The 16887-nt window shown below is 35.4% G+C and overlaps 1 protein-coding gene across 8 annotated transcripts in view; it reads left to right on the forward strand.

Annotated features, from left to right (window-relative positions):
* The window catches only part of JMJD1C (jumonji domain containing 1C), a 380729-nt gene that overhangs the window by 329692 nt on the left and 34150 nt on the right, over window positions 1-16887 (forward strand). For 7 of the 8 annotated variants that reach the window (XM_037003016.2, XM_037003015.2, XM_073240986.1 and 4 more), the window contains 7 exons: window positions 1870-1975; window positions 4758-4882; window positions 6075-6218; window positions 6317-6512; window positions 6628-8303; window positions 12406-12578; window positions 12815-15018. In XM_037003016.2, coding sequence (XP_036858911.2) covers window positions 1870-1975; window positions 4758-4882; window positions 6075-6218; window positions 6317-6512; window positions 6628-8303; window positions 12406-12578; window positions 12815-15018 — 4624 coding nt within the window. Of the gene's footprint in view, window positions 1-1158; window positions 1296-1869; window positions 1976-4757; window positions 4883-6074; window positions 6219-6316; window positions 6513-6627; window positions 8304-12405; window positions 12579-12814; window positions 15019-16887 lie in introns of those variants that run through there. The other variant, XM_073240988.1, reaches the window with a different exon arrangement.

Here is a 16887-nt window from a genome sequence, read left to right on the forward strand (position 1 = left end):
ATAGCAGTATACCTCTTTCTCCCTCCCTCTTCCCCCCAAAAGAGGTTTGGGAACAACAGACCACAGTATAGTACAGACATAGTAAAGGCAAGTGATCATCTTCTGCATGCCAGTTAAATGTCTTTCTCACTCCCTCTTCCCCCCAAAAGAGGTTTGGGAGCAATAGACCATAGTATAGTACAGACATAGTACAGGCAAGTGATCATCTTCTGCATGCCAGTTAAATGTCTAAGTAAGAATGAGAAAAGCAGTTGTAATGAAAGTGGGTGTTTAGAAGACTCAAGGCTATGGAAGCATAAACTCAGAATTCAAATGCTTGAAAGACTATAAAGTAGGAAAGTGATTAGTCTTGTGTTTGACTCCAAGGAGTTAAGCTTAGATCTTGGCAGTTAGAGCTATCTGGAAATGGTAATGGTTTTCCTTGGGAAGTACAGTTTCCTGCATTTTGTCTGTCATAGACTAGACTGTCACTTAGTGTGCATCAAGACAGTTAGAGTCTGAAGTTTCCATGTTACATTCTATTTCTAAAATGATGTTAATTAAGTGTGCAGTGTGTTAAAGGGACGTGGAGAAAAAAGATTGCTAGAAAGTTTCTCTATAAAAAGGAAGATATGTCATGGATATTTTTTCCCCAAAATGACAAATCTTGCCTACTTTTTATGTAACAATTTTCCCTCTAGTATTTCTAATCAAGTAGCATTTCTATATATTTTCCAAGGAACATAGTTGATGACTTTAAAGGTCTTTACTTCTGCCTGTTGATGTTGACTGGGTATAAAAAAAAAATCAGAATATTTAACTACAAAATTGCAGAAATACAGAGTAGTTCCTTAAAGCAGTGATAAGATGAGAAAGAAAAGCTTTACTTGTATAAACTTTAGAGCAGAAGATTGAAGTATGACATCTTGATAAGTGTTCCTTCTTTGTGTTCTTCAACCATGTTTTGCCTTTTCAAAATTGCCAGATTATTTTCATTCACCAGATAAATTTCCTTCATGTAGCTGCCTTCTGTTCACTGGTTTCCGTGGTCTGAAAGTCCACTTTTAGAGGGCCGCCAATTGACGGTGCTACTTTGTTATTCTTCCCAGCTCTACTCTAGGGCTCCTGCCGCTGATCTCAAATGCAGGAGCAGCGGAGAGGTGCGTTGAAAGAGAGAACAGAATGGCAGAGAGTCCAGCGGGGGACCAACAGATTGTGGGAAACCATGTGACTGTGTGATTCACATCTCCAAGGAGAGAGAACCGGTTGTTCTGTGTCTAGATCCACCCTGTTATGAGGATAATACCAACAATAATGTAATTTTAATTGCCTGGATGCTTTTGACACTGGCTTGAAAAGAAAAAGAACTTTTTAGCAGTAAAGTTAACTGGTCAGATGAGTTTGAGTAGAACTGAATTTGATGTTTAAATCAAGACAGTGAATAATGACTTGTAGTTTAAAACTTTTAATATTTTAGTCATGTATGGTATACATGGTAACTCATCCATGTATATATGAATTGTCACTAAAATATTCAACTCAAATTATTTAGCTACCAACCTTAGATGACCTGATGCTATTTGGTTTGTATTTGCTTCTAAAAGTGAAATCTTTAGAAATGTGACCTGTATGAGGCCATACTTAAGTTAGAAAACACATTGGTAAATTTCAAATTTTGTCTTTAGGACACTGGATCAAATTTTACCACAGATTAATTTCTTATACTTTTGTTAAGTAATTACTAATGAACTGTAACTTATGAACTTGTGTTTTTGCATACCTTCAGATCAAGGAATTTTCTTCAGTCCTTAGAAAACATAGGAGGGAAAGTCAGTAATATTAATGTTAGGACAGCATAACATGGCCCTTTCTTTTAATCTGTAATTCTAGGACGACATAGACAGCCTAAACCCAGTTCTCAGGGACAACCCACAACTTCAGGAAGAAGTGAAAATCTGGGTAAAGGAACAAAAGGTGCAGGAGATTTTTATGCAAGGTAACTGTTGTGAAATTATGCATTAATTTTTGAGGGGTTCTGTCCGGCGGGTGGCTGGGCAATTTCCCTTGTTTGGTTTTGGTTGTTGAGTTACATACAATGTAAATAGAAGATCTAGTCTAATATTTTGTGTTTTATATAGTGCAGGAAAATAATAGCAAAATCATAGTAATTTCAGTAGAACCAGTTTATTAACTAATTTGAGCTAAATGTCCAGCATGAAATTGTAACCACACAGTTGTTTCGTTGATAGGAAAATTTCCATATTACAGAATGCTTTAAGTGTGTCCTTCCTAGAGAAGGAAGCATTGCAGTAGAGTGTTGCCCTAAGCCACAATTGATTTCCTTTGAAGAATGCTGTTGGTATCTGATAAAAGTGGCCTATTTCAGTTCACCTTCTTCAGTAATGACGACAGTACCAGTCTTAGTTTTGTTTCCTTTTTTTAGTAAGTTACAAGTTTGTCTACAATATGTGACAGTTCATACCCTTGAGGTTTAACAATTCTTGGTGACTTTTTTTCTGTCAGTAAAATCATCCTAAGATTTTTTTGAAATTGAAACGGACAGTATGGCATGAAGTATTGATACTTTGCTTAATGTTTCTAAAAAGGAATTGTTTAATTTCTGAATGTATATAGAAAAAACTATAGATTAACTGTAAATATGACCCAATTTTCCATTCCCATTAGCATTATCATCTTAAGATGCTTCATTCCCAACATTAAACATAATTTGGAATCAGTCACACATAATCTTTCTAGGATGGGTAGGAACTTTTCAACCCTCAACCTGCATGCCATTTAATTTAAACATTAACAGAGATTGTCTCAAAGTTCTGACTGTTTTGCTTTGTTATTGGTATTTATAGCAGCAGTTCATATACTTATTAAATTCTTCTTAGTATATATATATGTTATAAACTTTAAATTGGAAATAATACACAGAAATTGAGTATTTTAGAGAACTTCCAAGTGCCTATCTCCCAGCCCCAGCAGCTATAAAACATTGGCAAATCCTGCCCCATCTATATTCCCACTTCCATCAAATTTCAGACATGCTGCTATTGCCTATCCATTCTATCCATTTTTAAGCATAGCTTCCATACCATTACTCTGAAAAAAATTAACAGTTCCTAATATCAATTACTGGATGGATATTCAGGTTGAAATTTCCATTTGTCTCATAGTGTCTTATAAATGATTTTTAACAAGACTGATTTTTATTTTTATTTATTATTTTAAATCTAGGGATCTAAAGAAATCCACAAATTGTCCCATCTCTATTTTTCTTCCTTACTTGCAATTTATTTATTGAATAAATCAGGCTAATATTTTTTTAAACAACTTTTTGTTTCCTTATATTCTTAACAGGAAAAGGTAGAGCAGTAAGTCCCTACCCATCCTAGGAAGATTACATGAGACTGATTCCAAATTATGTTTAATGTTGGGAATGAAGCAGCCTAAGATGATAATGCTAATGGGAATGGAAAATTGGGTCATATTTGGAGTTAAGCTCTAGCTTTTTCTATATACATTCAGAAAAAATAAATATTATTCGTCTATAGTGACAAAAGACTAGAGTTTATATAATTTATGGCTATGAATATATTAATTTACAGGTCATATGGACTACTTTCTGCAGATGCATTAATTGATTTATATTTTGGGCGGATACTGGCATTTTTTTTTTACCTGGCAAATATTATACCATTAATTGGTACGTTAAATGTCTCATAACCATAGAAGAAAGCATCAGCTTGGAAATCAAGAAAATAAATTCAGTCCTAGCTTGTGATCACTTAAAAATCTATTTAATCCTATAAACTTCACTCAATTTTTATAAAAGGGAAAACAATACCTAAGTGTTAGAGATTAAATAAGCAGTTGCATAATTTCAAGGCACTTTGTAAATTGTTGATGTTTAATATATAATGCTACAATTAAGGTGAATAATTAAGATGAATAATGCTATAATTAAGTTCCCCCTCCTCCCTCCAGTTCTTGTTAAACTTCAGAGTATTTGATATCATTTACACTAGTACCTTTGAATTGAAGAAATTTTTATCTCCATTATCTTCTGTGGGACTGACTTTGTTTTAGTAGGCATATTTGAACATATACAGATAGATATTTTATTATTTAATCCTTCCCTATTTGCTAAAGGATAGCTATATGTAAGATACACAGATATAGATAACCTTTTAAAAATGAGTTTAATCAAAAAATACACCATACTTTTTATTTTAAAAAGCATTTTATTGCCATACTTATAAATTCATTGAACATTCTCTACATTTGTTGACTTAAACATCTTTTCTTCCTAGCTGTCACAGAGGAATCAAAATTTGTATTTGCGTATGGTAAAGCTTTGGAATCTAGAAGACTCAGATATCAAGTTCCAAGTTACTTTCCATTTCAGCCATGTAGTCATTCATGTACCCCAGTCTTACAGGTAGCTTTGTGACCAGACGACTTTATAAACCACTGTAACTTTACATTTTGTACTGTTAACTCATAATCCTAGAAACATTCTGACTTTAAAGTACTTCATTTCCATACATACAGGAAATAGGTGTATCTAGCAGAGTGTGTTTAATGACATCTTCAGAATGATATGGCCTTAAAATATATTCACTTCTTAATATAGTTTTTTGAAAACTTATTTGAGTATGGTATTACTCATCTATCACATAGTTCATGTTTCCCCTGAAAGGTGCTTCTTAAATGAAAATGTCTCCATTAAAGGTATCCCTGTTATGTCTGTGCATGTTTTTTTTTTTAAGGTCCTTATTCCTTAAATGGATACAGAGTAAGAGTGTATAGACAAGATTCTGCCACCCAGTGGTTTACTGGCATAATTACTCATCATGATCTCTTCACTCGCACCATGATCGTTATGAATGATCAGGTAAATAGTCCAACTAATATTTTTGAAAAGAAATACTTTTAATTTAGGTATTCCATGCACCCCAGAAAATAGATAAACAAGTTGAGACTAATTTTCATCTCTAGGTTTTTTTGTAGTTATATAATACTCGCAAGTTTTCATGTATTTAATGTTACATAGAGGTCACTTTAGGTCACAGAGACAGTGATGCCAAATTTATGACAGTATTGATAAAATCAGTCCCTAAAATAGAGGATCAAACTTTTTTAATTACTTTTTTCAACCTAAAAATTGAGATAAAATTTTCTTAGTCTCATCTTTTCTGTCTCTGCAATAATAAAAATACTTCTTGATCCCAAATGGCTTCTTTTCATTCATGAAAACTTTAACGCACACTAGTTCTTTTCATATCAAATTTCAGAGTTGGTATGCTCCTTTAAGCTTTTATAGTAGGTATATTAATAAGGTATGATAACAATTGTTAACTCAATTTCATATTGAGTTTTGAGTAACAGTCTGAAAGTCTTGATTTCAGATCTTTTAAAGCTGTCGTTTACTTACCTGAAAAAAGAGGTAAGGTATCGACACCTTCCTACCTGAGTGGATTGTAGAGAGTATCTGAATAAAGGAGTCTTTCTTTATAAACAATTTCAAATGCTTTGGATAAAATTATAGGCAAAATGCCAAAAAATTATACTATTTAATTGTATTTCCTTTTTTTCCTTAAAAAAGACAGAATTCTTTTTTAAAGAATGAAAGGTGACAGAATTTCATCTAATGAAGCATAAAATTGCCCATAGTTGTTAAAATAGTTCTTCCTTTAATCTGTCTTTTAAAAAATTATTATTACTCATTTACACAATTTTTATCATTTTCTTCTTCCTGAATTTTATCCATTAGTTTTTTTATAGCTGTTTTTTAAAAATTAGTTATTTTTAAAATAACTAATTAATTCTTACCCTTGTTTTTTAAGGTGTACTTAACAATTGATATATTTACTTTTTAATTTTTGTTTAGCAGATGAAATAGGTTTCAGAAGGTTATAAAGGTAATTTTATCTTTAATGATTAAAACTGATTTATTGTAAGTCTGACAGTATCTTATAAATTAAAGATCCCAAACTGATCTCTGAGCATTTCTACTCAGTAAAGAAGTATCACACTGGCTAGCTGATTGGATTTAATTTTTGTTCTTGTTTTGTGTCATGGATTAGGTACTAGAACCACAGAATGTCGATCCTTCTATGGTTCAAATGACCTTTCTAGATGATGTTGTTCACTCTTTGTTAAAAGGTGAAAATACTGGCATTACATCTCGACGAAGGTCTCGTGCCAGTCAAAATAGCAACACTGTTCACGTATGTATGCTGTTAATGGTGGATTCTTGTAAAATACTTTTCCTTAGATTACTTAGGGTCAGTACTAAAAAATTCATTGTTAAATTGATTATTCTTAGAGTCATTATACACGTGCCCAAGCAAACAGTCCCAGACCAGCAATGAACAGCCCCCACGCTGCTGTACCAAAACAGAACACACACCAGCAACAGCAGCAAAGAAATATACGTCCAAATAAGAGGAAGGGCTCAGATAGCAGTATACCAGATGAAGAGAAGATGAAAGAGGAAAAGTACGATTATATAGCACGAGGAGGTAAGACCCACCTTTTTGTTTTAGGGGAATGAGAACAAATAAATGTGCTTTTAAAATATACTTATTTAACATTGATATTAAAAATAAAACTATTCTTTCTTTTTTAATCTTACAGAAAATCCTAAAGGTAAAAACAAACAATTGATGAATAAAAGAAGGAAACCCGAGGAAGATGAAAAAAAACTAAATATGAAAAGACTACGAATAGACAATGTTTCAGACTTTTCTGAGAGCAGTGACTCAGAAAATTCAAATAAGAGAATAATAAATAATTCCTCAGAGCAGAAGCCAGAGAATGAGCTGAAAAATAAAAATGCTTCAAAGATAAATGGAGAAGAAGGGAAATCCCAGGATAATGAGAAGGCAGAAGAGACACTGATAGATAGCCAGCCTCCCTGGGATCAAATACAGGATGATAAAAAACATGAAGCAGAGAAGCAGAAGTCTATTGATTCTCAGCTTCAGGAAAAAATGATTATCCATTCATCAGAGCAGGCCACACTTTCTGATCATAGTCCTAATGATTTACTTCTTCAGGAATGCAATATGGAAAAAACACATACAGCGGAATTATTACCAAAGGAGAAGTTCTTATCTAGACCACCCACACCAAAATGTGTTATTGATATTACAAATGACTCTAATTCAGAAAAGGTGGCTCAGGAAAACTCAAGTACCTTTGGCCTTCGGACACTTCAGAAAATGGATCCTAATGTTAGTGATTCAAAACTTCCAATTGCAAATGCAAAATACTTGGAAAGAGCGAAACAAGATTCTGACCAGAGCTGGGTCAGTGATGTAGTTAAGGTAGATTTAACCGAATCAAGTGTTAGGAATCCTTCTTCAGGAAATGATCACCTAAATATGGAAAAAGAGAAAAATCAGTATGTTTCCTACATGTCTTCTCTAAGTGCAGTTTCTATCACAGAAGATAAGCTGCATAAGGGAAGTCCTCCCCCAGAGACTGTAAAATCTAAGCTTAACACTTCAATGGATGCTCACAAGACAAAATCTAATCCTTCACCTGAAGTTGTTAAACCTAAAACTACCCATTCTCCTGATACTGTAAAGTCTAAAGCCACTTATGTGAACAACCAAGCTGCTGGTGAAAGAAGACTGGCAAATAAGATAGAACATGAGTTATCAAGATGCAGTTTTCATCCAGTTCCTTCTCGAGGCAGTTCACTGGAAACTACCAAGAGCCCTCTTATCATTGATAAAAATGAGCATTTCACAGTTTACAGAGATCCTGCTCTTATTGGGTCAGAAACAGGAGCTAATCACATTTCACCTTTTTTAAACCAGCATCCTTTTCCTCTTCATTCTTCATCCCATAGAACCTGTTTAAATCCAGGCACTCATCACCCTGCCTTAACTCCTGCACCTCATTTATTGGCTGGATCATCAAGTCAAACTCCATTACCTGCCATTAACGCTCACCCTCTGACAAGTGGTCCACACCATTCTGTTCATCACCCTCATTTACTTCCTACTGTGTTACCTGGAGTGCCTGCTGCCTCCTTACTTGGTGGCCACCCACGACTAGAGACTGCGCACGCCAGCAGCCTGAGCCACTTGGCGCTCGCGCACCACCAGCAGCAGTTGTTACAGCACCAGTCGCCTCATCTCCTCGGGCAAGCCCACCCTTCTGCTTCGTACAATCAGCTTGGACTTTATCCAATTATTTGGCAATATCCAAATGGAACACATGCATACTCAGGACTTGGTCTACCTTCTTCTAAGTGGGTTCACCCAGAAAATGCAGTTAATGCTGAATCTTCATTAAGAAGGGTAAGTCATGCATGCTTTGCCACATATTAAGTGTATTTATTAATCAACTACAAGTGCTTTTTTTAATATCCCATTCTTTTCTTTAGATTTCTTATTAAAAAAACATGTTTGAATTTTCAAGCAGTTATTTTTCTAATTATAATGAAACTTCTGATGCTTACTAACTTGGGAACTGTGGAAACTGATATTTCAGAAAGCCCTATTTATAACAAAAGCCAGTTCAAAGAAGTAGAACTTCTTAGATTGTAATATACCAATTAGGAAGAATTAATATCATTATAACTATTATGGTACATATGTAGTTATTTTATTCAGCTAAACACCTAGAGGCAAAGTTTCTGGATTAAAATTCATATAAGATGGTAAGGTTTTTGATATGTATTAACAAGTTACTCTTAAAAAGCAGATTGTTACATTCCCTATCTAGATACATGGTATTGATGGTATATTACAAGCTAGGACTCTCTAAGCCCTTTGTTTTCTTAAGGATACCAAGGTTGGAAATTTCTGATACTTAGGAGTAAAGTGGACAGAGGTCCTGCCAACATCAAATATATGAGGTGTCACTTAACAGAGTGTTGGCTGAAGGTGGTGGTAAAGGGCTCTTACTCCTTCATGGGCTGTGTCATTTCTTTAGCCAAATTCATTTTCATACTAAGAAATGGCTGTTGAAGGCATTCCCAACTCCAGAATCAAGAATGGGGGGAGTGGGTGTATCGCTGTTAAACTCCAGGAGACAACTTAGTCCTTGATTTAGCCTAGGATGCTCTTCAGATATTCCCCAGAATATTTTAACACTTTCTAAAATTTATTTTTATTGTGGTAAAAACATTTAACATTGGATTTACCATCATAACCATTTGTAAGTGTACAGTTCAGCAGTGTTAGGAATATTCACATTGGTAACAACAGATCTCTAGAACTCTTTCATCTTAAAAACTGAAACTCCATACCCATTAAACAAATTCCCCTTCACCCTAGTCCTTGGCATCTACCTTGCTACTTTCTGTTTCTCTGATTCTGACTGCTTTAGATACTTCATTGAGTGTAATCGTACAGTATTTGTCTTTTAGTGGCTTATTTCATATAGCATAACATCTTCAGTGTTTATCCATGTTGTAGTATCTCACATGATTTCCTTTTTTAAGCTGCATAATCTGTTATGTATATCCCACATTTTCTTAATACATTCATTTGTTGATGGACTTTTTGGGTTACTTCCACCCATTGGCTGTTGTCATAAACTTCGGTATTTTTAATGCCTTTTTCAACTTGGGCAAGATCCATAGTAGTTATATTAGGGATAGCAATTTGAAAGAAAATGCCTGTGAGGTTCTCATATATTTTAAGGATAATACTGCTTATGTAGAGAGCCTTGTTAGTAGGTGGAAAGATGGTCTTCCTCATGCCAACAGTTTGTCAGACTAGAGCTGTTACATTCTGGGTAGCAGTGATGACATAGACTAGCCATAGTCCTTCCTTGATTTCCAAGTAGTTATTGTTGACCTTAGTGGTAAGGAGCGTCAGGTGGTTAGTGGTGCAACAAGAGTTCCAACAATTTTGAGGGATATTTCTTGTGGTTTATATCCATAACAAACATCAACTCCTTTTGGCTCCCCCTCCATATGAGTTTTGGCCTTCTTTAATGAAGTCATCAGTGAACTCCACAATTTATTCTGCAACAGCATCTCGACATTTAATGTTGGCAAGATTTCAGTTCTAGAAGAATTGGCTTGCATTATTATAAACTTCCCATTCTTGATGGTGCTATTGAACTTGCAGTAGGTAGTATCTTACTGGAATGTGTACATTAGGTAGTTAAAAATCAATTAAAAGTCACTAATTACTATAATACTCTATTTGCAAGAGTTGGAAGCAGGCCTGATAAACTTTAGTGCCCAGTGCAAGCACATTTTTACTCCAATCCTCCACTCTGATGGGGTCATGAATACAGCTGCAGGGTAGAGGAATACATGGGAGCCAAGAACTGGCAAATAGTTTTGAGTCGTCTTCTTAACTTCCAAACCCTGGAAAACAAGTTTAAATAACTATTAGAAATTGCTTGGATGGGATCCTCTCTCAGTATGTGTCACCCTAGCTTCCAGGATTATGAAGGCATAAAATGTTTTATTAACTGGTAATAGACTTATTAAAAACAAGCATAACAGACTCATTTTGTTATGTAAAATTATAAAGGAGTAAATTTAAGTAATATTTTGAGCAAAAATAAAGATCTTAAACTCTAGTATTACGATTTAAAAATTTTAGTGGTATTTCATAATCAAAAATTTTTATCATTGCCATAATTGATTGCAGCTTAAGATTTCTGGATCTTATATAACAGGCCTTGTAAACATGTATATGAATGATCCTTATGTGCATATATATATGTGTATTTTTTTCTCATGAGGTTTGTGGTTTTATAATGTTTATTTTTATTCTAAGTAATTTATAGTAGCATATCTTTGGTGGTTTTTTTGTTTCTATATAGCAGTAGTACAACTTCTTTCAGGTTCCCAGACCCAGTTTCAGTGCACATGTGTGTGTAGGAGAGGGAGGGGTCTTGCCACATACAACATCAAGCAATTCTTGAACACCAGCAGGGTGTCAGAGAACTCAACTGAATTCTGACATTACCTGCCCAGAGACAGCACCAGATTCCCCAGTTGAAGGGTTCCATCCTACAAGACTGCCCTCCACTACCACCACTGCCCCCCAGCCGACTCCAGATACCAGTCACAAGCCCCAGGCAACCTGTACTTCTGACCAACTGGCTACAGATTGGATGTTCCCATGACCTCCCCCTTAGGTTTGATTAATTTGCTAGAGTGGCTCACAGAACTCAGGAAAACACTTAATGTTTACTAGTTTAATAAAGGATACCTTAGAGTTAACAGCCAGATGAAGAGATTCATAGAACAAGGTCCCAGGTAAAGGAGCTTCTATCCTCGCGGAGGTTGGGGCCTGGCTTGGGGGCATGTGGCATCTTTCTGGTTCACCAAGGCTCTCTGACAGAGAAGCAGGGTGCGAGGGAGAGACACGCTCTTCTTACGGGTTTTGTTAGGGCTTCATTGCATACTCATGATAGACTATCATTGGCCATTGACTTATTGAACCTCCAGCCCCTGCCTTTTTTGGTGGAGTTCAGAAATCCCTCATTAACATGTCAAAACACCCACACCCCTTTTTTCGCCTTTAAGGCTCTGAAGGATTTTCAGAAACTGGATGAAGACCAAATATACCTGGGAAGTATGCGGTCATTCAGATGACCAAATACGTATTTCTCATAACTCATTATATTGTAGGTGTGGTACCATATTGCTTTTGCATTATCATTTTGAAATGTAAAATTTATTCTCTCTGTTAAGACTAAAGATGTATTTTCCCAATATCTGACTCAATTAAGCATAACTGAACAAAGTATGTTCTTGAAGAATGTCAGCCATAGTATTGAAACAGTTCTTAAGCATGTTATTAGATAGTTCTAAGTCTCAATATAGACATCAGTGTCATCAAATATTCAGTATGAGAAAGGCAGCATAATGATATATAAAAAATTTTGTTACAGCTCCACACCTCCAAGTTTAATGGTCCAACAGTTCTTACAGCTTGTAGTGAAAAGGACTGGATGACCTTTGAAAATGTAATTTTCTGACAATTCTAAGTAAATGTGTTACATTGAAAAAGTTTGTTATTTTTATAACAAAAATTGGCAAATGAACTTGATTATAATTTTCTGGTCAAATTATTTTAGGAATAATAAATTGTTTTCTTTCTATTACCAGTCTATTTTAGTGCTAGTATCTTAGGGTATCTTAAAAGCTAGGTTCTCTATATATTATTTGTAAGTTAAAGGCTCTGCATTCACTAAAATACACACAATAAATTTCTGGAAATTACTGTCTTAATGCTGATTAATTTTTTACATCACACCAAAAAAAAACCCATATTATTATGTTGGGTTACTTATTTACCTGAATATTTCTTTTAAGATACATTTAGAAAAGTCTTGTGTTTTATAAATATACTGCAATTAAAGTCTTACTATGCTACTGTGTTTAGCTTTTTCTAGTAACTAAAGTCTGAGTTTTTTTCTTAATAGAATTCTCCCAGTCCTTGGTTACATCAACCCACCCCCGTGACCTCAGCAGATGGTATTGGATTACTTAGTCACATTCCCGTCAGACCTTCTAGTGCAGAGTCTCATCGGTCTCTTAAAATCACAGCACATTCCAGTCCACCATTGACAAAAAGTTCAGTAGATCATCATAAAGAGTAAGTTGACCAATGCTTAAAACTTACAAATACCTTGTCTTTTATAGTTTTTCTTAATTCACTTTCTAAACAGGTAAGTTTGAGATAGTAAATGACTTGAAACCTTCTGATTTACTGCATAATATTAGTATACAGAAAGTTATGTTTTACTTTAATAATAGCGTGATACTGTATAGAACTGTCTTCATATCACACAGGAAAAAAAGTGTTTACAGAACCTTTTACTTCCTTTACAGAGATTTGGAGAGGAAAGCTTTTTTTGAACCATTACGTTCTGTTGCATCCACATCAGCAAAGAATGACCTGGATCTAAGTAGGTCACAGAGTGGAAAAGATGGTCACTTGCATAGGCATTTTGTGGATCCTGTATTGAATCAACTTCAGAGACCACCCCAGGAGACTGGAGAGAGATTAAACAAATACAAGGAGGAACACCGTCGAATTCTTCAAGAAAGCATTGATGTTGCTCCCTTCACAACTAAAATCAAGGGGCTTGAGGGTGAGAGAGAGAATTATTCCAGAGTAGCATCATCATCTTCTAGCCCTAAAAGCCATGTTATCAAGCAAGACAAAGATGTAGAGTGCTCAGTATCAGATCTTTATAAAATGAAGCACTCAATGCCTCAGAGTTTACCCCAAAGTAACTACTTTACTACATTGTCTAATAGTGTGGTCAATGAACCACCAAGGTCATACCCATCCAAAGAAGTTTCAAATATTTACAGTGAAAAACAGAGTAATACTCTTGCTGCAGCAGCTAATCCTCAGACACTGACTTCATTTCTGTCATCTCTTTCAAAGCCTCCACCTTTGATTAAACACCAACCAGAAAGTGAAAGTTTAATAGGCAAGATACCAGAACATCTTTCTCATCAAATTGCCTCTCAGTCAGTAACAACCTTCAGAACTGATTGTAGGAGTCCTACTCATTTGACAGTGTCTTCTACAAATACACTCCGGAGTATGCCTGCTTTACATAGAGCACCAGTGTTTCACCCACCAATCCATCACAGCCTGGAAAGAAAGGAAGGCAACTATAGTAGCCTTTCCCCTCCAACTTTAACTCCAGTGATGCCTGTGAATGCCGGTGGGAAAGTTCCAGAATCACAAAAGCCTCCAACTCTAATTCCCGAGCCAAAAGACTCTCAGGCAAATTTTAAGATTTCTTCTGAAAAGAGTTTGACAGAAATATGGAAATCTAATAATAACCTCAGCAAAGAGAAAGTTGAATGGCATGTGGAGAAAAGCAGCGGAAAGTCACAGGCTGCTATGGCATCTGTCATTGTACGTCCACCTTCTAGGACAAAACTTGATAGCATGCCAACAAAGCAGTTACCTTCCAAAGATCGAGTTAGTGAAAGATCTTCAACTGGGACAAATCAAACAGATTGCCTTAAGCCGACAGAAGCTGGAGAGACTGGAAGAATCACTTTACCAAGTGTGAATTCAGACAGTGCTCACATAAAATCCGAAAAAAACTTCCAGGCTGTCTCACAGGGCAGTGTTCCCAGTTCAGTCATGTCTGCTGCAAATACAGTATGTAATACTAAAACGGATGTATTCACATCTGCTGCCACTACCACCAGTGTCTCCAGCTGGGGTGGTTCAGAAATAATTTACTCTTTGTCAAATACCATTTTGGCCTCTAAATCCTTAGAATGTACCTCTTCTAAGAGTGACAGTCATTCAGCAGCTCAAACACAGGCATGTAGGGTCAGCACTACAGCTCCAGTTACACCAGCCAGTAGTCAGACAGGAAGTGCTGTTCAGCCGAGCTCCGGGTTCTCAGGCACTGATTTTATCCATTTAAAAAAGCACAAGGCAGCATTGGCTGCAGCTCAATTTAAAAGTAGTAATGTCAGTGAGAGTGAGCCTAATGCTCTGAAAAATCAGACATCTTCAGCCTCCCTTCTCTTGGATAGCACTGTAGTTTGTAGTACAATAAACAAAGCAAACTCTGTTGGAAATGGGCAAGCATCCCAGGCAAGTCAACCTAACTACCATACTAAACTGAAAAAGGCCTGGCTTACTAGACACTCAGAAGAAGATAAAAATACTAATAAAATGGAAAATCCAGGGAATTCTGTATCAGAAATTATTAAGCCATGTTCTGTCAATTTGATAGCCTCTACATCTAATGATATACAAGCTAGTGTAGATAGTAAGATCATAGTAGATAAATGCATAAAAGATGATAAAGTCAGTAGGAGAAAAACCAAAAGAACTTACGAATCTGGCTCTGAAAGTGGAGACTCAGATGAAAGTGAAAGCAAGTCAGAGCAAAGGACTAAAAGGCAACCTAAGCCAACTTATAAAAAGAAGCAAAATGATTTGCAGAAGAGAAGAGGTGAATTAGAAGAAGATTTAAAACCCAATGGGGTTCTCAGCAGAAGTGCCAAAGAAAAAAGCAAATTAAAATTGCAAAGCAACAGTAATAGTGGTAAGTAAATTAATAACTTTTTAAAATCTAGGTAAAATGGACTGCATGTTCTTGGAGTAATGCTGGGACTCTAAAGATGAGCGTGCTTAAAGGCACCTTTTAACTCTATTTGTATATAGCCCTAGCAGAATGTATGTGCTGACTGACGTCATTTCTGCATTTCACAAGTACCCTATAAGAGGAAATGAGAGAAGATATCTCTCTCCATTTTTAAGACACAGAAATGTTTTACCTGGCACTCATGTTGACAAAAACCCAGTATGTAATGTAGTAGTTACTCAGAATTTTAAGAATTGTCAAAATACAGGTACAGCTATATACCAAAAGTAGATTCCTAATACTAGGTACTTACTTACCTGTTTGTAACAAGATACAGTTGAGAAAGAAATCCTGCTGATATATATTTCTTTAAGTCACATTTTAGAAGAGAAATACTTCAAAGTACCATAGTGTGAGTGTGGCCTATATCTCACCCTTCTCTTACCTTGTAACAAAATAGAAAGCTTAATTGAAATTATCTTTATTTAAGTGTAATGCTACTCATTGAAGCAGTACTGAACAATGGGTAAAAGTTAAAAGGGGCTAGGGGTGCTTACTTTTATGTATTCATTTCTGTATTCAAGAACTTCCACAGTAAGTAGAAGTTCCAAAATTGATCATATTTACATTTTGTTTGTGGCTATAGCAGGGCAAAATAAGTGGTACTTGCCATTAATATTCACTGTAAAGTGTTCTGGATGTTTTTACTCTAGTTTTTCTCAGTTCACTTATTTCTTTTTAGGTTGCCCAATGCAGAAAGCTCCAAATAGTTTCAGTATATCCATGTATTCATCCACATATAATACATGAAATATCTGACAGTGTGGACATTCCAAGAAGTACTTTCACAAGCACTTGGATGCTTGAAAGCTCCTATTTGGGGCCTTTTGACTGAATGAGATTTTCCCATATGTCTTGGTGTGGAAACCAGAGGCAAAAGTGCAAGAGAAATACAGAAGTATGGAATCATAGAAAAGGACAGTCAGAAAGTGAAAAAATGAAGGAAAACAAGCTCAACTAGAGACAGGCTGACAGACTGAAATGCAAATTTAGTCAGAAAAAAGAAATGGAGCTTGACAATAGAGGATACAGGGTACATGCCATTTATTTGAGTATTGGATTGTATACAGTATTGCTTTATCTTTCTCATGTGTTCTACTTTCTTCCCCAACGAATTCTTAAGAGGCTTAGTGTGATCAATAATTGTTTCTGTACCATGTCACGTAACATTTCCTTTGGTGTTGAGTATTCAAATACTTGAGTTAAATTTACAGAAGACAGAGAGAGAAACCTTCCAGCTTTTAACACTTAAATTTTTTAGCTTAACTCTTAATGAAGTATATATTCTGTTTTCATTTTAAGACTGAATGAACATGTTCCCAAGTAAAGAGTTCTAAGACAAAGACTGAAATCAGTACCTCCCCCACCACAAGTTGTGATGCTTTCGTCAGATCTCCCCTTTTAGGAACTAACATTTAGCATCAGAGAGGCTGTTTTAAGTATATGTATGACCAAGTCCAACATAATAGTAAGTGACTGTTAAATGCCATCTATTAATTATGGACAGAGTTGACTTACTTTTGTTTGGGGCTATCTAGAAAAGTTCTCTAAATTGGGAGTTCATAAATCCAACTTCTAAATATGAGTGAATTATCTACCTCACGGATTAAATATGACCTTTATTCTTCTAATGAACATTAGGATTGTCATCAGTCACAGTCATTCAAAAAAAAGTAAGTTAAGTATGTACTTAGAGAATATAATGATTACATACACAGTTAATACACATATATACATAAACACAAGTAATAGTATGATTCTTGGTACATT

This window comes from Manis javanica, chromosome 7 (assembly GCF_040802235.1).
Source record: "Manis javanica isolate MJ-LG chromosome 7, MJ_LKY, whole genome shotgun sequence".
In the NCBI taxonomy this organism is placed as follows: domain Eukaryota; kingdom Metazoa; phylum Chordata; class Mammalia; order Pholidota; family Manidae; genus Manis; species Manis javanica.